The 22,112-nt window shown below is 31.5% G+C and overlaps 1 protein-coding gene across 6 annotated transcripts in view; it reads left to right on the top strand.

The window, feature by feature from the left end:
- The window catches only part of LOC131853496 (whirlin), an 84,541-nt gene extending 62,976 nt beyond the window's left edge, over window positions 1-21,565 (top strand). For 5 of the 6 annotated variants that reach the window (XM_059204388.1, XM_059204391.1, XM_059204390.1 and 2 more), the window contains 3 exons: window positions 15,943-16,212; window positions 16,665-16,805; window positions 17,359-21,565. In XM_059204388.1, coding sequence (XP_059060371.1) covers window positions 15,943-16,212; window positions 16,665-16,805; window positions 17,359-17,439 — 492 coding nt within the window. In that variant the 3' untranslated portion in view covers window positions 17,440-21,565. Of the gene's footprint in view, window positions 1-15,942; window positions 16,213-16,664; window positions 16,806-17,358 lie in introns of those variants that run through there. The other variant, XM_059204394.1, reaches the window with a different exon arrangement.
- Window positions 21,566-22,112: the final 547 nt, after the last annotated feature.

Below are 22,112 nucleotides of genomic sequence, written 5' to 3' on the forward strand. Positions count from 1 at the left end.
TATAATTTTTTGGTTGTTTGACTATTTATTCCTGTTAATCTCTGAAACGGTGGGACCGTTACTAAAGCTACTTTTTTAGAAATTTTATTTATATATATTCATTAAAAAGTTATCTCCCTTCGCTGCAATTTTTCATGAAAAATAAGCAAATAATGAAGATCGTTTCAGAGCAAAAGGACATTATAGTAAAGAGAGATATAAAGAAAAAACAATAACATCAGAAATACGTGTTTTATAAATACGTATATAAGTATTAATAATGTCAATGATACTATGAATAGTACTATTTGTTTCGCTCGAGAGAAGGCCAGGCTTGCCGGAAGTGGTCCGTGAACATCGGCAAACACCATTGTCATTACTGAACACCGCAATAGTAAATATTAATATGAAAAGTGAATTAATTGTGGAATACATTACTTCTAATATCTTCTTCAAGAGCAGCAAAGGAAGCACGATCTTATTTATTTAATCCTTAAGTTTGACTAAAAAATATATATTTATTATATTTAGAAAGTATGTGTTTTTTTAGGATTAGGCCTTATAATATATACTTCGTTGTATAATATTATATATATTATTGTTTATCAGGATGATTCAGATACTATTAAATTCCTAAAATATGTAGGTTTACTATTCAAACATAGTAGATATAAACTGATAATCAATTTGTAATTTGACCACTATTTCTCGAGGCCTTTTATGTTAATTGCAAATGGACCAATAATGAACACGATAAAACTACAACGTGAGACGGTACTACTACCTGAATGGCTACAAATGGCTAAATTGTCCACATTACGAATACGTTCTAAATAGCTCTCGCACGTGACACCATAAATATTTCTCTATTGGTACTTAGAATTAACTTTAGACCACAATAGACTTTCTCCTCGTGTGTACGCCGTGTGTCGTGTCGTACCAATATTGATGACATCTGTGCATCTTAGTTTTATTAAGTTTCTTATATTAGTGTGTTTCATTCAGTTTCTTATATATGATCTTAGTTTCATATATAATAGACTAAAATACACTCGTTCATCCCAAAAGAGTATTTATTTCTATTTAAAAACTCAAAATAAAGTATCAGTACGAGGATTAATTTGCACTGATGAAATTTAACCAAGCAAAAAACAACAATATTTTGACTGTTTCTGTTATTGGTACCAATTTCACTTCAAGTGGGGCAAGTAGAGCGCCATTCCCATGGAAGAAACTGTTCCGGGGTCACCGTGCTGCACCTTAGACCTGTATCTGCGTGCACCATTATACGGGCTTTCGCTAAACAAATGTTCACGACTTGGCCTGTAAGGGAATATAATTTGGTTGTCCATGACTTTTTCGTGAACTTAATTAACATTTTGATTGTCATAGCGTGTGTTTATCTATTATTTCATCTGTGGTAGTACCATAATAGATCCTATCTGCAATTTATTTATATAATTTACAATTTTTTAAAACAGTTTTCACAAAAACTAATTACAAAAATATAAATTATATGATAAATAATTATCGTTAACTACCATTGTATCCAGTTAACGTTTTCATGTTCAACGTTTGGACAAAATATCTATATAAGGAACCAACTTTAAAAGATTACGAAGTCTCAAAACAAAAATGCTGTGTTAAAAATGAAGGTTTATAAAACAAATACATGGCTATTAATAATATCAAATTTTCCTTTTCCTGTTTTGAGACAACTTTGATAAGATCAATCCGAAAATTGTATAGCATTCAGGGGTGGATGTAAGATAGTTAACGGATAATGGAAGCGAACATTTCGCACAACAAAACAAACAAGTCAGGACAAATTCGTGCATAAACTATTTGAGGGAGTCAAATAAACATGGTCTGACATCAAACACAAACTGTTAATGTTAATTCTGTGATAATAAACGATCGTTCTAGTTTATAGTTCCTTTTACGGTAATTGTAACCCATGCGCCCGTGCCCCACTCATTGCATTGATAGATTACGTGTATCTATTCTCATGTCATGAGGAAATAAAAGTGAGTCATGGCAGCAAGTATAAATAACGTCGAACGAATGCAATAATGGTCCGGTTCGTCTGAATACAACTTGGTTATAGAAAATTTTCAACCGATTTAAAAAAGAAACATGGTCTCAATTCGCTCGTTTGTTACATATATTGTACGTTACATGATATTCTTTGGCATTATTATTTGCAATTGTTATTTTTTACCTGACACAAAATACATTACGATCAAACATAGAGCCTTCTCTATGTGCGATCGCTATGAATTTTATTTTTATGTAGGTATGTTCAACGATATGAATGTGAATTGTGTACCTACTCTCAAAATTTTGACTTCAGGAATAGAAGTCAGGAGAATTATCAGGTTGTCGATTATTAGGGTCTGATAATATCATCTCAGGGTAATTGAAGGAAATCCTCAAATATTATGGGCATCTATAAATTATTACTTGTCTAAAATGTTAATAATATAAGTCGAGGTTAGTTTTGTGGTATAATTTTCCTTAATTTATTTTCCTTTTTAATTCATATTTTATGGCCTGTGTTTTTAGTTTGAAGTTAAAAGTGAAAATAATAGATCATAAAATAATAGTAAAAAAAAATAATTAATACTTCATAATATGCTACTATTATATATATTAATTTCTGTTATGTGCCTGGGTACATAAATGTTCAGCATTTATGTACCCAGGCACAGGTATGCGAGTGTAAAGGTTTTGCCCAGAGATACAAGCGCCGCGCCGTTACACCCCTATGACGGCATGTGCTAAGTTGAGCATTTTTTTATAGCATCTATTATTGATTTCTTTTTTATTTATTCTTTTCTTTGAATATGTTTGGCAATTATGAAAGTCTTCATACTCTACTAAAACTGAATTCGGTAATTTTATGTTAAAAATCTTATTGGATAAATAAATACCAATTCAATGCTTGTTATTCAATGTTGGTTGGATTATTTATTATTAATATATAAAAAAAAATTGCGGCACAATTATAAAAGTTTATGGTGAATGGGTGTGTCCCATTATTTCCTGCAACAGCTAGTTTCCTTTATTTAGTTACTGACTCGTCATACAACTTTCACCAATCTGGAAGTATTAAAGCTGTTTGTTTATTCATACCTCGATCCTATATATGCAATACAAGATTAAGAGATTAAAAGAGTACTGTGGAGATTAATTACGTTTCTAAATGTTCTTCTGGCAAATGTTTTTATCAAATCTGAATTTTATAGTGATTTAAATGATTAGGCCACCCAAAGTTAGGTACTCAAGTACAAAATACCAAATAGCGGTATTCGTTAGTGGTAAGAAAATTAATTATAGTAGACATTCGTGTTTAATATAGTGGTATATTAGCAGTATTATGTTCCATTATACAAAAAAATACGTTTTTTAGAATAAAGAGTCTTTGGTCTTAAACTACAAAAATTATATAAATTTAAAAGTAGAAAATGTTGGTGAGGGCATAAAGGATACGGAAATGTAGACAGTAGTGCGGTGAACGACCGATCTGTTTGAGTAGCGGGACCGTGACGGCTGCAGTACGACCATGTGCGTCCGTATCCCGAGAGACTCCCACGCCACCACTCTAATTGCGAGCTTAGTCGGTGGCGTGAAACCTACCCAAAACACACTTTATAGCCAAACCAACATGAATGGGTTATATTTATGAATTAAATTCACGAAAACGTTATGCTTGCAAATTTAATAGGCCACTCGGGATGAAGGCGTATTATTAAAAGGGTAGTGTACTTACTTGGATCGGCTAATTAGACAAAGTGTGTAAAGCAGCGTTTATGTTGTATGTGTTGTTAGTAGATTTCAGATTTATTATCATTGTGATAAATGTAATAGTTGACTCTCCCACATTTCAAAGAGCTGCATATATTTATCCATAAAAATACTAATCCAAACTGACTGAGGTCACAATCAATTATCAGTGTTAAAAACTTAAATTTTAAATATTTCAAACGTATATAATTTTCATTTAATTATAAACTCATTGACTAAAAATTCCACGATAAGATACAGGTGGAGAAATCAAATCTTCTTTACTTTAAATATAATATGCACAACACATAAGATATTTTGACCTTGTTTAACCATTTACAAAAAATAGATACTATGATTTTTTCACCAATCACGATTGATTAATGGTTACAACGTTAGATACTATTTAGTTCGTTTTATTACGAATAAGTTTTTCTTCATACAATTGACATGGACTGCCGCAACTTTCGCCATTTAGTTGGACTTTAATAATACTAAATATTTACATTTAAATGTGCAACTGTAGTCTACTTAATAATTAATATTTAAATGTTTCACTAGACTACAGTTGCACATTATTTTGAATAACCTACTGTCATAACAGCAATCCCATTGTGTTGTAATACAAACGCGTTCAGTTTATTTATTATGCATACATGCAGGCGTATGCATGATGATACATATAATAAGTACTCTTATGTAGGCATGTACATACAATGTACATAAATTAGTAGTCACTGCCATTTACTTTTGTTTATCTGTTTGTTTTACGTTTTTAACCTATGATTTGTTTTATTCAAATTGGAATAAATATTATTCTACTCGTATGTGTATATTAATCTAGAACACGGTCCATCTGTGTTCCAAATTGAATTCACGTCAGTTCCGTATTTGGCAAACTCTTCACTAACTTTCACATTTAAATATTAGTCTAATTTCACTAGGATATTTCCCCTCTGCATGTAATGCCTATCACAAAACTGGTCATAGTTCCATTGAATTGGTTGTAAATACAAATTATTATTCACTTTAAGAACATGTTTATAATTTTATAATATAAATGATGTTGTTTTCTTTGCGTGTATAAGAAAAGCAGGTTAAAGTAACTACTCAGCTCGTTTTTCATCATACAATACTGCAAAATGTTAATCAATTTAGAATTAAGAAATATGACCTCAAAAGGCTTCATTGCGTGATCATTAATCAGTGTTATAATAGAACTGCAGATGCCTTTATAAATATTTTGTGTCAAGTTAGCGTGCAAGGTTTAAAATAACAAATGCAAGAAACCAACGGTCAAATCTTCCTCTAAGTAGGTACATAATTCTTTCTTAGCGTAAATAATGAATATGCATTAAACATTTATATTTTATATTACAGTAATCTCAAGGATACAATCAATTTATCTACTAAGTATTGAACTAATAGATGCCTATTAGTTAACTTAAATTATTTAAGTATAATATTTTTTTTAATTGTGTATAAGTTTCTTTGGTCTTTTAATTACTCTACATAGCTCTAGATATTAGATTAAGATACTAGAATTTGTAAGTGCTGAGGTTATGCTTATTAAATAATAACATCGGAACTTGAATGAGTTCTAACAATAACTTTTACTTAACGTTAACAATGAAGTCTGTAACGACTGTAATGGCAACTATAGTAGGTACATAAGTATCGTAAAATATTATGACTTGTGTAATAAATGGCAGACAATTACAACTAATGACTGATGCCTACAAGTATAAACCAGAATTTTATCATGGGCATGTAACATTGAAATAATGCAATGTTTAAAATAGAAATTTACAATATTTATTTATAAATAAATATTCACACTTTAAAACTAAATAATACTCATAATATATCCTCATTTATTTTGTACTTGCTTTGCATACTGTGAGTTCATGGAGGAGAAAGAAATAATGAAAAATAGCAACGTATTCTCTCATATATGAAGAGCAGCACCAGGGTTTTATACTTTGTACAAAAAAATACATCAGTACGTATTTCAATATATACATACCACCTACCTACACAATTTGTTACATAATTTCATACAAGACGCAAAAATGCGAATAATGTTTTGAAATTGATAAATATTTGTAAAGGTGACGAAACCACCCGTATAGAGTTCCGGGTAAATGTGATATCTGGTGGCCATTAGAATGTACCATGTAATAATGTTCAGGCGTGCGCTATTCTGACCCTAGGGTCGGCGTTAATTTCACCGTACACCAGTTTGCAGGTCCCATTGAGGCAATATATTAACCACCTCCATTATACCACTCGAGACTCTATTTAACAATAAAGTTACGCATCTAAAAGTGTAATGACAATTTTAGGTTTATGTAAGATAATGCTTATGTACATATTATCTGCACGATTATTATTACAAATGGGGTAATCAGAGGCACGTAACAATGATATTGATGATGAATGATATATATATTTAATTATATTAATTGTAATATAAATGTATATACTGAACTATCCATATAGGAACTTGAAATTTTGCAGCATGATCATAGAGCAGCATTCAATATTAATTATAAATTCAGGAAAGGGTTTTAAAATTCATAATTCATATGATTAAAAACTGTATAAGTGCTGTAAACCCATATGAATTCAAAACATACTGAACAGACTTAATTAAGAAAGAACAGTTGTGAAAATATCATAATAATATTATAATAATTATACGTCTACTACTCTTATTCATGAATAGAAGCCGTTAGTTTTATAATAAGAAACAAATTGACCTCCTAGTTGACGTATTCCTCAAGACCTCAATACTACCTAGTATTAAGCATTATTTAACAATAAATAGTAAAAAATACCATCTCGTCTATAAGCGGTGGTTTTATACAGTCTAGCCTATACCTTTCATGGTCCAAAACTAGATATTAATGTTGTACAGTAGATATTGTAACAGTAATTCCATTACCGGTCACTGAGATCGTGATCTTGTTAGTTATCTCTTGTATAGCATGGAATCGCTAATAATAATGCAATAGAAATCAAGATATCGTTCTTAAAGATGGTGTATTGGATATAAAGATAAAACTTTCAAATAACTGTCTACCGGTACCAGCAAAGAAATATTGTTTTTCAATATATCCACAATTAATACATTTAAAATTTCGGCTTCTTACTAACCTACTAATAAAAATGTGAAAGTCTGTATCATTGTTTTTCGATCACTTTTGAACCATTGAACACTCTAATACGGTTAAAAATACTTAGTTTATTATCTACTTTAATAGCAAAATTTATGAATAATTACTATAACTATGTAATTTCATATCCCTGATGTCATAAAAGTTTCATACGAAAAAAATCTTACTAAGTAAATGGAAATATTAAGTTTTAGGTAAATTGGACTTTAAAAACAACTGTTTCCGTTTTAGGTTACTGTATAACTTAGTAGGTGCTATGAAAGATCAATGAACTCTATATACTACATTTCTCTACATGTAAATATATCTTTATATATAAATATAGGAAGATATATTTATTTTATATTAAATTATGATTTAATTTATATAATTTGGCATCAAATATTTTTTTATATTACCAAAACATCTCTCTCTCTCTTACTAACTGCTATACTATCGTAAAAATACCATTATAATCATTCTTATAAGATCTAATATATTTCTCCTATTCTAAGTCCCAAATTCAATAATATATAAGATAGAAACTTAAGAATTATGAACGCCGAAAGGTTAAATCGATCGTGATAGACATCTATTCCACTTGTAGAAAGCGTGTCACGGAGCTACAGTACACTGGTTATGGTATAGACAAGTAAAAAAAGTGCATAATTTACAGAACACAATAGCAAGCAAACATCTTTCGAAGGCCATCTAAGTTTTTTTACACGACTTGAATGATAAACAAGCAGTCAACATGCTTAATGAAAAGTAGTACTATGGGTGATCACAAAATATACTATGTTGGTTAAAAATTGTGCTGTATCAGAAACTATTCATAGGTAACATAAATTCGAAAGTGTTAAATATTCACTTTTATTTATTAGTTTCAATTGAGGTTGTGTTTAATATTTATGTTTTTTTAGGTCAAGAAAAGTTTCAACAACTGGCGAAAACTGAATATTACATTTGTTATTGATCGTCACTTGCCAAGGATCACTTGTTAATGTGTTGTTTTACATAGAACAACATTTATTTGAAACAACACGCAAGTTTCTTTCTCGTTCTTCTTGTGAGTAGTCTGCATTCCAAAAAGAGTGGTAGAATAAACAAAGTACGACTATTCAAAAGTGCTTATATTAAGTTATTTTTTAATAAAGACATTTTTATTTCTACTGACATATTACCTAATGCAGTTATTGACTTCACGAATGTGGAGTTTTTAAATGATCCTTGCTAATGCTAAATCTACCAATTTATACATCATGAATGTGCGTGTTACTAATATGGTAAATGTGCGTTTATTTCTTCATTTGTTACCCCTTAATACTATAACCCGAAACCAAAACCATAAATCATGATATTTGGCATACAAATAATATTTGTTATGTAAATGTCTCCGTCATATTATTTATATACTCTCCAAAAAATTACATACAAAACGCGAAATGCCAGGTAAATACTTGTACTTCGTTAATAATCCGTAAAATATGTTATTGTCAAAGATATGTATTTATATAATATAAAACAGTTTATAAATTAAAGTGTACTCGTAATATCTAACAGCCTTTATTTAAAGCAAGCTACCGTAAAGATTCGTGAAATAAATTACGCAAAAGCCCATACGCGTATTATACATCATAACGACCGAAAACAAAAGTCAGCCACAATAATAGGCATTGTTTACACGCAGGCTTTATATAAATACGTTAAAGTGAACTGTTGTAGCCGCGGTCGAAACACTGACCTCAATATCTAAGATTTAACTTACCTGTCACGATTATCCTGTTCACTACAAGTACACCACTGCCTTTTATTTATAAACAAGCGTAAAAAGGTAGAGACACGTGTATATACCTCAACGTTTCGAATGAGACTGACCGACTGACAGAACAACCGGGTGGCCAAGCAAGTACGCGTGCGAACCCAGTTCACTCGAGCCGACACGTAGGAGCATATGCGCTTGCGCATTTACAATAAATACTATATGTATAGTAAGCCATGACTATGGTCAAGGATGACATGAAAAATATACATACTAGGTACGAGTATCATTTCTCGTCAGAAAACTAAAATTAGCATATAAAGAATAACCTCAAAAAACAAATAAGCGCTGTTTCTGTAAAGTTGCATTGTTCGAATTAACTAACAATACTTCTGTTGAGATGTGTTCATCAGATTATTAATAAAACTGCTATTTCTTTATATAGGCCACTTTATATTTTAAATTGTTAGTTTACCATGTAATTGAAGCTGCAGGATTATTTGGAACAATAAATCTTTAACTGCCTGTGTAACTGTGTAATACAGAAACTATATATATACAATTATAAAAATAAAACTCGACGTAGAATCAAAGGAAACAAATAAATAATGTAGAGTTTTTATTGTGAGTAAGAATGGCAAACTATATACGAGAATAAGGCATTTTATATGTTTTGTTACATTTATATATGTATTTTGTAGAAACTATAGATATAGGAAATGAATTAAAGTAGTTGTAAATAAATAGCTATGTATATAATAATATGCTATATATATAATAATAGTAAATAATATGATTTACTAACTATTTTGTAGAGGCTAGTATCAATAATTTTGAATTCAACGAGTAGGTACATTCGCATTGATATTATGTATCCATTGATCAAACATATATATTATGTAATTTTATCTCTGCGAATAACATCAGTTTAAACAAAGAACAATAAGATTATTAAACAAATGAGGAATTTAAAGAGAAATATAAAAGTGTAATTATCACTATAATCATAGACATCCGCAAGTTTAACACTGCACACCGTTAGTTCCCACGACTCCCGCATCTGTCCAAAACTTGATAAACCGGAAATCGTAATACAAAGTAAAAAAGAACAAGCGCAACCACCTGCTTTATCGCCATAATAATTATATACGTGTTCATGATGCTCAAGTATACACGATCAACCAGTATCAAAAGTGTTACTCTAATTTATTAGTCTGAATGCTTAATTGTATTCAAGATTATTTATCCGTTTAATCACTTAACTGATTCAATAAACAATGTAAGCCCTTGATTTGTTTCCTTAGGTTGTATCTTACGATACCTCATTGTTCGTATTCCCTTGTCAAGTACGGAAATATCTGATCGTTAAAACCTTTAAATTTTATAAGGAAAATGTATATTTTAATACACATTATTATGGGCCTATTTTTAATACTACTCAATTGTTCGAATAATAAAGTAAATTTAATTGAAATTAAATCATTTAAAAACGACCTAAAAAAGTATTTCAAATATGTGCCGAAAGTTACTGGTGTGTGTCTTATAGATAGACCAGCTGCACCCGCGACTTCGTCCGCGTGGAATTTAACTTTATTTTTCTAAAATAAAAGTAGCCTAAGTTACTCCGTATTACATCAGCTACCTGCCAATAAAAGTCCCGTCAAAATAGGTCCAGCCATTTCAGAGATTACCCGGAACAAACAGACCGACAGATAAAAATTGTAACAAGTTGTTTTTTGGTATATGTACCTTATTTACATTCATATGCATGTAGTAAAACACGGTTATTTCAATATTACAAACAGATACTCCTATTTTATTTATATGTATAGATCTATAGATAAGAATATTACATCACACCTAAATAAATAGAAGGTAAACCTATTTTTCATCTAAGAAAACTTAGTCGATAAAACAATAAAACTGGTTAATTGCTAGAATGTTCATTGTGGTTTGTATTTTTTACCTCTGCAATAATGTCAAGATTCTGTAATTAACAATGTCGGCATCGATTCGCCATACTCTGCCTCTTTTTACTAGCTAAAGATTTAGGTAATCATTTGATTAGTTGGATTGCATAACCAATATGGTATTTTACCATTATCTGAAAATATAAACCACTTCAACTAAAAATAATAAAATTATCTACATGTATTATTATTTTAAGGTAAGCTTTGCTGCTAAATTGTATGGTTTAAAATTAGTTCGTAATTTTAAATTGGCATTAACTAATCATAACTTTAGTCTAACGTCAGACTTAAATTTTAATAAAAAAAGATTTTGAGTATTCAAAATTCATTGTATATTTAGTTAATACAGTAATTAAAAATATTTTATAGGTTTTTTACCACTAAAATGTATAATATAAAAGGAAAACGCGTCGCGTGTAAAGCAATTGCATGGCTGCATGTCTCCTTCAATCATACTCCAGATTTAGACAATCGAAATCGTGTGAATTTAATAGAAAACTATTTTTTAACAAATTACAGCTTATTGTACCGAGTTCTACGTTTATTAGATACTTCTACCGTATCGGCAATTAGCAGAGTTTTTATTTCTATTTATTTAAGGTTTTCCTCTCCTTTTATCAATTAACGTGACAATTCTTTAGCATTCAACAATGCAGTGATTAAATCGTTTCTATGTACATGATCTATAATCCATTGATGAAAACTGATAATTTAATCATTGGACTCTTTAAAGCGATTACTGAAGCATGTATCTATTAGAGGTTGGTAAAAGTAAAACTTAAAGAAAATGTAACTTGGTTTGTGACAATATTATCACCAGTCACAACATTATTTTATGTACTACAATACCTTTACCAATTCTAAACTGTTTTTGTTACGATTTCGTCAATATTGCGGTTAAAGTTGTGAATTAAAATTTAATTCTTTGAAGACATGAAATTAATATTAATAATATAATTAATTAATATAGCATAATAAAAAAAAATGCAAATATGATGTGTTACATAATTTAATGAAACCTATAGGTTTTTGTAAAATTTAGTATAAACATTTTCCTTTATTTCCTAATTTATTACTTACTCGTAGAAATAAAATATATTATTTTCAACTGTTATTCAAATAGCAAAATAACGGCTTTACAGATGTGGTACGCAGATAAACATCGTGAGTACCTATCATTTATAATTGACTGCGTATTGTATAGGTAGTGAGTTAACGTTATTTGGCAGTTTCGGTAAATGGAAGTTTGAGATATAACTTTCCCACTTATAAATAACAGTACCTTTGGATTAACAGAGTACAGTACAGTAGAGAATGGAGCCGAAATTCCGAAATACAGACAATGCGTCATTTAATCATACCAAAAACGGTAATACAACATATAACAAAGTTAATATAATAACTCAGAATAATTTGCTAAATAATAAAATGTGCCTTAGAGTATAATTAAAACTATCATTTTTTTTATTCTTTCCATTGTGCAGTTTGTGTTTTTTAGAGAATATACCTATTATATTTTGATAAAAAAAAAATTGTTTTTATGATGAGATAATAAAGATAAGATAAAATAATGAAATATTCTATTTGTGTTGTAGGTATAAATTTGTATGAATGAATATTATTTAGATGACTTAACTGTATTCTGCTATGATTTATAAAATTGGAACTTCTCATTATATTAATACTTAAACCAAAAACTTTGTACCTCTTTACGAAAATTGCGCGGATACTCTTCCATACAAAATGTACACTTATAGAAGAAGAGTGCATAATGCTATTATCTTTTTTCAAGTATGTGTAAAAAATACTAAAACGAGAAGGAATATCCTCCATTCTTCATAAGAGTACATAACGCAGGATTTTTAAGTTTCTAGTGTACATAATTCTAATATATAGTACGTAATCATAGAATTATTACTATATAAAATTATTGTTATTTCGGTACTAACTCAGAACAGTTAATACCATACTATCTAACCAAAATAAGCAGATCGGTAGTAAACAACTGACAGAAATCTCTAAATATTTTCTTGTAATATACCTACATAAAATATATTTATACAGAAAGACATCTAGACTTATATACACAATCATACTTATGAATGCAAATGTTTGTATCGTATGAGAATCGAATCTGTGACCTTAGGAAGTCGCTAGATCACTGATATTGACACATATATACTTGTGTGTATATAAAAAAATATTAAAGTATTACGTTAATAGCTCAGCGTCAAAAGTGCCGTACAAGTCACGTCCTAAAAACTTTCAACTTGTCACTCTGCAAAAACCACTCTTGTAACGGGCTCTACATGATAGGTGCGTATATTTATATTGGCTACCATGAGCATATTATACTGATGGAAGACTATATGTGACTAATAGGTATATGTATAAGTCTGTACCTACATTTAAAATGTTTTTGTAACTGAAATATAATTTTGTCGGAAGTTTTTAAGCCTGAACTTAAGATACGATATCTCTAAGCAATTATAGAACGGACTGAATTAACACACACACACACACACCTCAACTTTTGAGTAGCTCCTTCAAAAATATTGTTATGTTCTATGATAAAATAAATAATGGAAGTCTGTGGATTTAATATTTGATGCAGTATGAAATATACGATACGATAGGAGAGCAAACAAAGTTTGCGCACATTTTTAAATGTGTAGATTTTACTTCTATAGATTACGATACTGATATCGAAAGAAATATCCGTATTACTTACTTGTTCGTATCGAAGGACGCTGTACACTGTATACAGCATCGGGAGCAGGCACGTGTCGAGCGACATCATTTGATGTTATCTCGTTATTTATTGAACACGCTAACGAGACGCACCGAGTTACCGTCTATAGCTCTAGATAGTCTTTTAGATAGCTGTAAATAGTACGAAATAATCTCGTTATGACATTGCAAAGACTGCTTACGTGAAACGTCCCAAAACGGAGCCTCCAAACAATGAGGTTACGTGACGAACGAAATCTGCACTTCCCTTACAGAAATAAACAAAGAAGTTTTTCTTTACAGAATAATGGTCGTATTTTTCTATGAAGAAACGCCAAATTTGTTGACAGGGCCGAAACAGACAGTACAATTGGTGGAAAGTAACGCGACGAGACAAACAATGAAAACACAATAGGGCAGAAATTGTTGCATGACTTGAAAGTAGTCACACTGTGCCTGCGTTGCGATAGGGTAGCATTAGGTTGTAACATCATCGTTCTAATAAAAACAATGTTGTATTCTAGGTATTCGACTATTTTACTTGCCTATAAAGGCAATATAATACAGCTACCATCTAGTACCTCTGTTAATTTAAGATAATTTTCTTTTGTTTCATGCAATCCAAATAATACACATTTTAGGATCAGGTATGTATATATTAGTAATAAGTATAAAATTATAAAGTTTTGGACAATGTTTTAATCATCATGATTTTGAAAGAGTGTTCAAAGTTGATAGAATTAACAAATTAAATGAATTGGGGTTAGTAATAAATTCTAATTAAGGCTTCGCAAATATATAAACTTGTTTATATTTGGTAATGATACGTAGAAATATAGCTAGAAACTGTAGTGTGCTATCCGTATGACTTTGTACGATTAAACATATATCTATATAACTGTTTGTATTGCTGTTCCTATTTATTATGGAAAAATGAATTGTGATCATGTTTTGTAGTTAGTACTTACTTACCTTCATTGGTGAAACCGGACTGATGTCTCAGTAGGGCTGAGTTAATCCACATAGCGTTCTATTATAGTTATAGTCGCTTACCTAGTAATTGTGACATTGAACATTAACAATAAACACTGGGTCGCGAGATTGCTTGGGGCGCAGGCACCATCATCATCAGACATTAGGCATCGTGTCGCTGACGCGTGGAATAGAGTCTGTTCGCGTTGACCGGTGAGCCTCTGGTCCTGAGTGAGTGTGATGTTTCAGTGCGGCTATCTCGAGGGGCTGCGCTCATCACTCGGTGGCTGGACGCAGAAAGTTAAATCATGGTACTGGGGAAGACCTCTAGTAAGTGGCCCGGCCTATCGCCGGCGGAACGATCAGCGAAATATCTTAGCACAATGACAATTCTTACATTTGCACGATATTATTACAATGAGATCTTAAAGTTTTATTGGATATTCTCGCTTCTAAAACAAAATTTTTGCTTGGTGTTAGATCAATACTTTACTTAGGTATATGTTTTCACTTCTCTCTCATTGCACTTTCGTTTCGGTGTTAATTTGACGCGTTAAGTTTTATTTTGATCATATGTTTTATTTAATTGTAGTGGTGTACCTTCAACACCGATTTACTCTTTTTTTTTGTTTCGGTAACATCATTAGTATGTAGAAGTATTTCTATTGTATTGAATGGATTGAGCTAATTTAATTGCTGCATGAAAAACTTAGTAGGTATAAATTGTATAATTACTTGCAATTTATTGAAGAAAATAGTGTCTGGATGTTAGTCAAAATTATTTTATAATTTCCTTTCATATTTGCAATAATAAAAAAGTATTCATCCTATTTTTAGAGTTAAATAACCGCATGGTGGCGTAAACGCATTCATTTCATAAGATTTGTAATTTTACTTTTTCATAAGAAATATTTTTTATTTTTTATCGTATACTATTATTTCTTAGTATAAGAAGCAACCGTTTTATTTCAATTTTTTTGTTGCTTCATTATCATAATTTTTTCGTTAATCAGTTCAGTATTTACAGAGGTACTTACTAAAATGGGATAACGACTCTCTTCATGAACATTTTTTACACTTGTAAAATAAATCCACTTTGAACCACGCCACCGAGTGATCGAACCGCATGATTCTAAGCCTCCAGCACACATCTCACTTACAGCTTCTCGATACATTCGACGTATACCAATCACTCTGACATTTATGTAACTGAGAGGCACAAGGTCGTAAATCGACAGCTCATTCACCACAAAAGTTCCGATCAATTACGTACCAACTCCAGGATAAGGAATTACTACACACAGAGTTATCTACTGCCCTCTGCCACCCAGCTACACATTACCGAAAGTTAATTTTAGAGCACTAAGTTATACATATTTAGAGGCTGAATTGAATTTGCTGTTAGAATCGTAGCATTACAGTTTTAGTATGGATGTGGTTTATCTAGTAGTTAGGATTTAGGGTCATACAATATAGTTTAATTAATTCTATAAGTACAATAAATAAGTGTAAATATTTTTACTTCTTCGGATACGCTATGTATCTGCCCGTATAATAATTTTCAAATATTCGTCTGTACTTATAGGAATTGGCACACAAGTTATCGAGAAGCTTCGACATGAAAGAAGAAGGAGGTGCGCTTCTAGAGGATAGAGGGGGTATTCGCAGACACCAGTCGATGCAGCGGTTGCAGCATGGCGAAACACAATTAGACGAGGGTAGAGCAGCGCGCGTAGTACACGACCACCACGGCAATCTGCATATCAGTGTCAAAAAAACTAAACCCATACTCGGTATAGCTATCGAGGGAGGTGCTAACACAAAGCATCCACTACCCAGGATAATAAACATCCATGTAAGTTAGATATTCAAAAATTCATTTAATCTAATATATTTTTTAAAACAGTTCCATTATACAATAACTAATCGGTTTATTTTGCTTTTGGGTACAGAGTTCTGAAAATATTAGTATTTATTGTGTTCCTAACAAAAAAACATGTCAGGAAAAATAGAGAGAAGGCCCAACTGCTAAGAATTAGAGTTACGAGTATATGGCATCGCTTGGTTGTACATCTTGTCAAAAAAGACGTAGGTTTCTTGAATATGATAGATAGATGCCTGTAACAATATCGCTAGTGGATAAGTTTAAAATATTATAGGCTAGCGCATTTTTGTTTATTACTTACATTTTAAAAAATAACAATTATTATAACATTAAGGGGGCAGTTATTAACATACCGCTGTGATATTAAGAAATCCCTAGCGACCTGGTTTGAACACTGTAGATTATCTAATTTGTACTGTTAGGAGCACGGAGCTGCTTATGAAGCTGGTGGACTAGAAGTGGGTCAACTTATCCTGGCTGTGGACGGACATCGGGTGGAAGGCATGCAACATCAGGACGTAGCGCGGTTAATAGCGGAGTCCTTCGCACAAAGAGATAAGCCAGTAAGACTTCTTGTGTATCGCAAATTACATGAACTTAAATTATAAAATATAGAAAAATATGTAAGTGAAATATATCATAGATGCAGTCGTTACTTTCTTCTCTATAAATACACAATTTTGGTGTTATAGTCTGTTTATATTATATATTATAAGACGAATTCATTAATATGACATTTCAATTATTATATTGATTTATTTTTCTTAATTTGGATATTATGATTGTCTCGTCGTCGCCATAGACAATGGTTGCAAATTCTAGGATTGTATTGGGTTGGCAACAGGAATTACGGATTTTGATCATAGGTGGAGTTTACATTTTCGTGTTGTTGACAATGACTATATTCGCAATTCCCTAAAGTATAGTAGTCACCTTTTAAATTTTTTTCAGTGTACCATTATTATTTAATGTGACGGATATAACTGAGACTCTACTTCTTTTTTTATTGTATAATGTAATGTTTTATAATAGTTAATTTGAAAATTAACAACCAAAAATATAACCGATAAGTTAAAACGAAATAATCAAATAAGTTACCGAGATCATTGTTTGCAGGAGATCGAGTTCCTCGTTGTGGAGGCGAAGAAATCGAACCTGGAACCAAAGCCGACCGCGCTCATTTTCCTGGAGGCCTAACATCTACTCTCCCTCCCCGCCAGCGACCCACCGGCCGCGCTGGGCAGCGCGACGCCGGGGGTCGACCTCACCGCGCACACCACGGAATAGCCAACTCCAACCTGCGCTGCCACATGCTCTTCTAAATGCGTCCCATTGAGCCTTGTAGCCACCACACCCCCACTCTTCGACTATAGGCAACTAATATCAGCCTAATGTCCGACTAATTGCCAATTTTAATTCATTGTAGTAAAATACCAGATCGAATGATTAAATCATGATGCTTTTTGAACAATACATATTGCCACTCCAAACTTTAAACATACATACACAGCTGGTGACTAGCAAACTAGGTGAAGGTTTAACTTCTTTCAAGCGATTTCCAACAAGACTTATTTTATAGACCTGACCATATCGCAACTATATACGATACTTAAATTAAATTCATCTGATAACCTGTTAATACACATAGTTTACACATAGGTAATTCAAAAATCCTTGCACTTGTTTTGCATTTTGCAAACATACGCTTCGAGTTCATTTTACTACATTGAATTAAATGTTCAATTTAAGCTCGACTGCGATGCATTGCACCACACGTGGATATTTGCGAGAACCGAACCTTTCACATAAAAATAACTGTATTTCGCATGAAATTACATAATCGGATTGTATAATATGACGCGAAACTAACGCTCAAATTAAAGTATGTACCATGTGTAGTGCAGATAACGGAATCTCGTTTCAACTGACTTGAAAAAAAGAGAACGACGTCTATTTTGATTAATTATTCTTTTTTCAAAAAGTAAAATTAAATATAAGAGACATTGATAACGTATTAAGTTTATAAACATTATAATTAGGACCGTTTCTGTTTTGAAATGTTATGAGCTGCACTAAATTACAACCGGTTTTAATGTTTATTATATAATAAGGCAGAATCAATGGAATTTTGCTTTTCATATATTTTCCACGTGAGGTGTGGTGTTATGTTGTTGGACATCCTCATGTTGCATCCTCGGAGATAGTGGTGTGTGGATTCGCAAGATTCATGAAGGCGCGTCTCGCTCTACAGAGAACTAACCACTGTGTAGGTGACGAATCTTGACGTACGAAATATAATAACCTACCTGACGTTGCAACCGGCTGACATGAGAATAAAATGGCGATACCATGCAGGTAATATAGTAGGCTATACAAAATTAATGGCACAAGGGAGGCAAATTTACATCTCGACGAATTGTCCAATATATTAAAATATTAGTTACGATGCAAACTGCCCGTGTGGCTAGAAAGACTTTCATAAAAATGCGTCCCAAATTTCTAACGGGACACTTCGGGTAGTTATGAACGACAGTTTTGTAAATTGTTTTCTAGAATGTAGAGATTAAACCAAATTTTAACAGTAGTCAGCGACTGAATTTTATAAAGAAAATCTCCTACTTTTACCAATTATACTGATAAGTTTTAAAAAATCACTTCATTATGAGTAAAATTCTCAAGGTAGTCTCGATCAATTCAATCCGTAACAATTTTTAATAGTACTAGATATGTAAAGAAGTGACGATAACATAGATCTTACGATGTTCATTTTCAATACGAGTCGTGCTAATATTCAATTGGCAATGGTGCTATGAAAAGAGATCATAATTCAGTAAAGTTTTGATTTGACAGTTCATGTTCCCATCAGTAGTTTTCACTAGCGTACGATTAGAGCTTGTCATCAGCGCGTTCCTAGCACCCATGCAAGGAGTTCACCCGCGAAAGTCATCCATGTGCCATCAACGTTGCATTGGGAGGGTTTGCATAGAGTACAGCGTACAACGTCATCTCATCCCACATCGTCGCCGTCGTTGTACCGGTGGTAGATAGTGCAAAATTTAGTAGCGCCCCATCATTCTCATCAGTAGAGCAGAGCTTGCAGCACGCGACGCGCTCCTAAGCAAGCTGTATTATAAATTATTATATTTTAAACATTTATTTTGATTAAAAGAGTCACGATCCATTATCTATGCATAATGTCTAAATTCTGTTTTAAGATATGATTCAGATTATTATGAATTGCGTCATACTGTAGGCTTATTCCAACATTGGTTTTTATTTTTGTAATGATTCATTATGTTACATCACAGGGTTGATACTACTTTCTTTATAAATAAAGGTATAGTATCGACCAGTATTTGTAAACTCCACAGTAATTTCAGTTTGCTTAGCGACGCTATATGAATGGCGCGTCTCATGTCATTCCATCAGGTAGATAAGCGGTGAGTTTACGAAATTATGGCGGAGAGGGATCTTTGCCCACTCATTTATTTATATACATACGTAGATTGTAAGTGAATGTGTGCAATATAATCAAATATTTCTTTAGATGTTAGAATCAGTAAACAATATTGACGTCGATCACGAATATAGATAGATGTTACAGCTGTATGAACTTTGCATGTCAATTTTTTTTACTTCGACACTATGGGTAGTAATTTACACTTATTAAATTTCAACTCGCAGTTGTTACATATAATTTATATGGAAAAAGCTAATTGGAAACATACATCATACATCATGCAAAATAAATGGACATGCGTAGTGCTTATAAAACCTCTATCTATATCTGTTGCGTCGATATTATAGGCCATCTTGCGGCTTTACAATTTGTGTATTGCAATATATAGCTAATGTCATCCATGTATAATGAGTTAAATGTATAATGAGTAATGTAAAATATCCGATCTTAAAGTACTCCCCGATATATAAATGTGAATGTTGCTACTGCTTTTAACTTTGTAACTTACATTGTAGATATTGTACACGTTCCAACTGTTGTAATTGTAACACATGTATAAAATGTAACGATATTATAATACCTCATTCATTATATTTCAGATATCTGAACATGTGACCGTTGTAAATATATATCTATATTCATAAGCTGTAAATATCAAATTTCAGTCTTGTAATATATTATTATAATACTACTTTAAATATTTATCGAAGTTAGTGCCAAAAGCATTTTACAATTGCGTGTACAGTATGAAAGAGTCGAACAATGGCATTAACATATAAATGCTTTTGATTAGGATCTATCTACAATAACAGTGATATTATTCTATTGCATCAGTTTCAATGATTTGTCAAAATATAAATTGATAACATCGTCACGTAAATACGAGTACAAATTATCTTATAAACACAACAGATCATTGAAAACGATGAAAAGGCGCTTCTGTACATTTTATTATAATTAGAGTAACTGAAATGAGTACCTATGCTTTGTGATTTATTAGAACTTGATGCATTGCAAATGAATTTTAAATTTGTAATTCGATTACACAATTATTATAATGAACCAAATTATTTATATTTTCATATTAAGTCAATGTACCGTAATTATCGTTTTTGTAATTTAATTTAATCCTGTACAATGTTTTAACAATAAACCGATACGATAACATCCGCCTGTGAAGAACTTAAAATTTTACCTGTTTAAAATTATATAAGTGACACTATATAATCATATAAAAATGAAATGAGCAAAGTACCTATGTATGCACTGAGACATCTATATATTTTGTACGAGTAATTATAGTTAATTTTAACTTACACCTAATTATATTTAACCTTACCAATAAGTTTGTATGATTGTTATATTTAAGTGAATAAGTAATTATATATTTAAAGCAAGGTACGACGAACAGTCCTGCCTCTATTTGAGTCAATTCATCATTTACGTATTAAACACGTTAAACCAAAAGCAATTTTACGCGTAGGGATTAAGAATTATTTTAATATAGATACAACAAAATTATAATGAACAACGCAACATAAATACAATTTGCATCATTTGACACTTAACACTGCAACGATTTGTTTACCAACAGCCTGAATTTTTATAGCCCATAACATCAGGAGCACGATATTATCCTAATTATTCTAAGCCGTCCAATTATTTTTGGATTTAGTTGATTTTCATTGTAAAGGTGTGTGGTTAAATGACTTTTAAATACTTTCTTATGTATATATATATATAATTGGCCGTAGATAGCGTTCGATGTGTTGGTAAACATTTCAAAGGAATAAAATTATATCTATCGCAAAGTTTAAACTTGGCGCAGGTGTTTCGTTGAGAAGATCTATGTTGTAGTCTGTTGTTAAGTTTGTCATTGATGACAAAAAATATATTGTTATCTAGATATGTTATTGTTTCATTTCCACATAATTGCTACTTTCACTATTACTCTTCTTTGTAAAAGACTTAACAAAAAAGTAATTAGACAAAATGTATTATTTTATACTCGTTACAAGTATTATTGCATGACTAAATAGTTTATTATACACTTGAAATAAAAACAAATATAGCCATGAATAAGAACGACACTAAAATAGTACACAAAATATTTTGAAGAATTTTGCATTTATTTTGCCTGTTGAATCTCGACAGCGCCTATCTGGGGACTAAGTTATTGGGACCCGAACCGTGTCATTTCACAGTGAAAACTCCCTTTAAACCCGAACACAGTTTGCATACCAAATTGTTGGCGGCAGAATTAATATTATTAGTTATTTATAGCATTATTCAAATTCTGAATCCAAGACAATGAGTACAATTACGCCTGCCCCCAGTTGTTAGCAAATATGATTAATATGCACTATTTGCTATTCGTATACCGAATCTGCAATGGAACAAATTCCTGGCC

Source organism: Achroia grisella, unplaced genomic scaffold (genome assembly GCF_030625045.1).
Source record: "Achroia grisella isolate CSIRO2021 unplaced genomic scaffold, CSIRO_AGI_Agris_v1 utg903, whole genome shotgun sequence".
Lineage (NCBI taxonomy): Eukaryota > Metazoa > Arthropoda > Insecta > Lepidoptera > Pyralidae > Achroia > Achroia grisella.